At 55.2% G+C, this 2806-nt stretch overlaps 1 protein-coding gene across 1 annotated transcript in view; it reads left to right on the forward strand.

Annotated features, from left to right (window-relative positions):
• Window positions 1-2806, forward strand: part of MYO19 (myosin XIX) — a 35643-nt gene that overhangs the window by 20570 nt on the left and 12267 nt on the right. The window contains exons 12-14 of the mRNA XM_007464910.1: window positions 1310-1383; window positions 2081-2202; window positions 2400-2512. Of these exons, the coding sequence (XP_007464972.1) occupies window positions 1310-1383; window positions 2081-2202; window positions 2400-2512 (309 nt within the window). The remainder of the gene's footprint in view (window positions 1-1309; window positions 1384-2080; window positions 2203-2399; window positions 2513-2806) is intronic.

Here is a 2806-nt window from a genome sequence, read left to right on the forward strand (position 1 = left end):
GGTTCAGCAAGGTACTCTGTTCTCACTCCCTAGAAGCGAGTTTCAGGTCAGAATTTGAGGCCAAAGATTTTTAAAGCTTTTGTGTCAAATCACTGCAAAATGAGCTGGTAAAGTGTGATGATCACAGACACAGTGAGTCTCTAATCATAGATCATTTTACACACAGCAAACAGGTCATTGTATCACTAGGTCACTCATTGATTTTTAAAGCTTTTGTGTCAAATCACTGCAAAATGAGCTGGTAAAGTGTGATGATCACAGACACAGTGAGTCTCTAATCATAGATCATTTTACACACAGCAAACAGGTCATTGTATCACTAGGTCACTCATTTTTAGTACCTCAAATGGGTATTTGAAGCCCTTGTTGCAAAAATAGGAATCATTTACTGAATTGAAAAAAAGTTGCAGAGCAATTACTTAAATGAATGGTAAGGAAGAAACCCTTATATAGTATCATATGTGTCACCAGGTTGTACAGCAACCATCCCGTCATCTCAGGGGCGACGGTTCCAGAGTGCAGGTTGCCATTGTCCACCTTGGGTGACTCGGGGCCCCCTCGTGCAGGACGGAGTAGGGGGATGTGGTGGGGCCTTGAGCTCTGGCCTCCCCAGGCCGAGGCTTGCAGGGGAGTCCAGTGAACTCAGTTCTTCACAATCCCACCCAGAGCTGCCTGTCAGCCCCTTCTCATCAAGATGCAGCTGGGTGTCGGGCCAGGGGACTGAGGCAGACCCACTCCCTGTCTAGCCCCAGAGGCTATACCGGACCTCAGTGGTATCACAGGTTCAGTTCCAGATCACCACAATAAAGTGAGTCACATGAATTTCTTGGTTTCGTGGTGCATAGCAATGTTATGTTTACACCATACTGTAGACTGTTAAGTGTGCAATAGCTTTATATCCAAAAGAATAATGTGCATAACTTAATTTTAAAATAACGCTGTTGGGAAAACGGCGCTGTTAGACTTGCTCAGTGCAGGGTTGCCACAGACCTTCAATTTGTAAAACACGCAATAAAGCAAAGCACAATAAAAAGGGATGTGCCTGCAGTTGGTCCCATGCTCAGTCTTGTTCGCGGACAGGCCAGGTCTTCGTGTGCCCGGGAACGTGCGTGACCTCAGCCTGCATGTGTAGTAGGTCAAGACGGGATGGACAGGACACGAGAGGAGAGTGTTTAGCCCTTGACCTGTCAGGCTCAGAAGACAGGCCCTCCAAGGTGTGGCACCCAGGCTGGAGGGACAGTCCTGCCACCCCTCAGGCTCAGCCTGACGCCTCTCACCAGAGCCCACTCCCCCCGCCCCACCCCAACAGGCTGTTTGACTGGCTGGTATCGGTGATCAACAGCAGCATCTGTGCGGACCCAGATTCCTGGACCACTTTCATAGGTAGCAGGGGCTCATCCTCCAGGAACCCTCCTTCAGAAAAAGGACAGGAGGGCCCGGCACAGAGAGCAGAGCCCTGGGTCTACTGCGGGACTCCGGGCACCTCCTTTCCCTCCTCTGCACCCATCTCCTCACCCTCCACCAGTATGTTGGCGAGGTCTGTGCTCTCCGGTGCCCGCATCTGACCGTCCCTAGCCCTCCAGGCAGGCTCAGCTGGCGGCCGGGCCACGAGGGCCCCTCCTCTCCCCGGAGACCCAGCTCCGGTCTCAGGAGAGTAGTGGGGGACGGTGAAGGAGCTAGATTAGAAGGGACATGGGGGACATGGTAACATTGGAACCTGCTAGGGGAGGAAGTAAAGCTCAGAAGCGGTGGTGAAGTTTGCTCACAGAATGGTGGAATTCTAGGCACCAACTGAGCGCATGAGACTCAGGCCGTCCAAACGGGATTGGACACACAGCGTTCCCCAGGACCTGGTCCCGTGACACCTCATTTAGCCTCTTCCTGCTCTGAGCTCTGAGGGGACAGGAGGCTGCCCTGGGAACCACGCTAGGGTGGGAGGTGCTCTGCTCACCGCTGGGTACCGTGCTCGCCCCGCCTCAGCTCTGGGCTGCCAAGCATGAGGCTTTACCCTGGGCTCCTGTCGTCCCGCGGGCCCCGCCTCCTCCTGCACTGGCCCCACGGGGTCTCCCCTTCCTGCCAGGCTTGCTGGACGTGTACGGGTTTGAGTCGTTCCCCACCAACAGTCTGGAACAGTTGTGCATCAACTACGCCAACGAGAAGCTGCAGCAGCACTTCGTGGCTCACTACCTCAGGGCCCAGCAGGTGAGGGGTGGGGTGGTCCTGCATTCTCTCTTTCTCCCTGGCCCCCAGCCCCATCCCTGGATCTGACCAGGCGTCTTCGGTTCCTTTTTTCACACCGCTCTGGAACGGGCTGTGGTGCTGAGGCCAGCCGTGGGATGGCCAGCTGGACCTCAGACTGCAGTTGCCTTCTGCCACCGCACTCCCACCTCTGCCCCCAGGAGGAGTACACAGCTGAGGGCCTGGAGTGGTCGACTCTCAGCTACCAGGACAACCAGACCTGTTTGGATCTCATCGAGGGGAGCCCCGTCAGCATCTGCTCCCTCATAAACGAGGTGGGGGGGGTCAGCTAGTGTGCAGAACACCCGAGTGGGGCTTTGGGCTTCTCTGGGAACTTGAAGACCATCTGTGCCCTCTGTGTGCCTCTTTCTCTCCATCTGCATAATGGGTTTGCTAGCCCTATAACCCCTCCTTTTCAGGGTCACTGTGATGCTCCCATGGGTCCATGGGGTGGGGACTGTGAGGGTTGTGAGCCCCTCTCACCTTGTGGCTGACCACCTGTCCCATCCCGACCCATGCAGGAATCCCGCCTTAATCGGCCCAGCAGTGCAGCCCAGCTCCACACACG

Source organism: Lipotes vexillifer, unplaced genomic scaffold (genome assembly GCF_000442215.2).
Source record: "Lipotes vexillifer unplaced genomic scaffold, Lipotes_vexillifer_v1.1 scaffold788, whole genome shotgun sequence".
Lineage (NCBI taxonomy): Eukaryota > Metazoa > Chordata > Mammalia > Artiodactyla > Lipotidae > Lipotes > Lipotes vexillifer.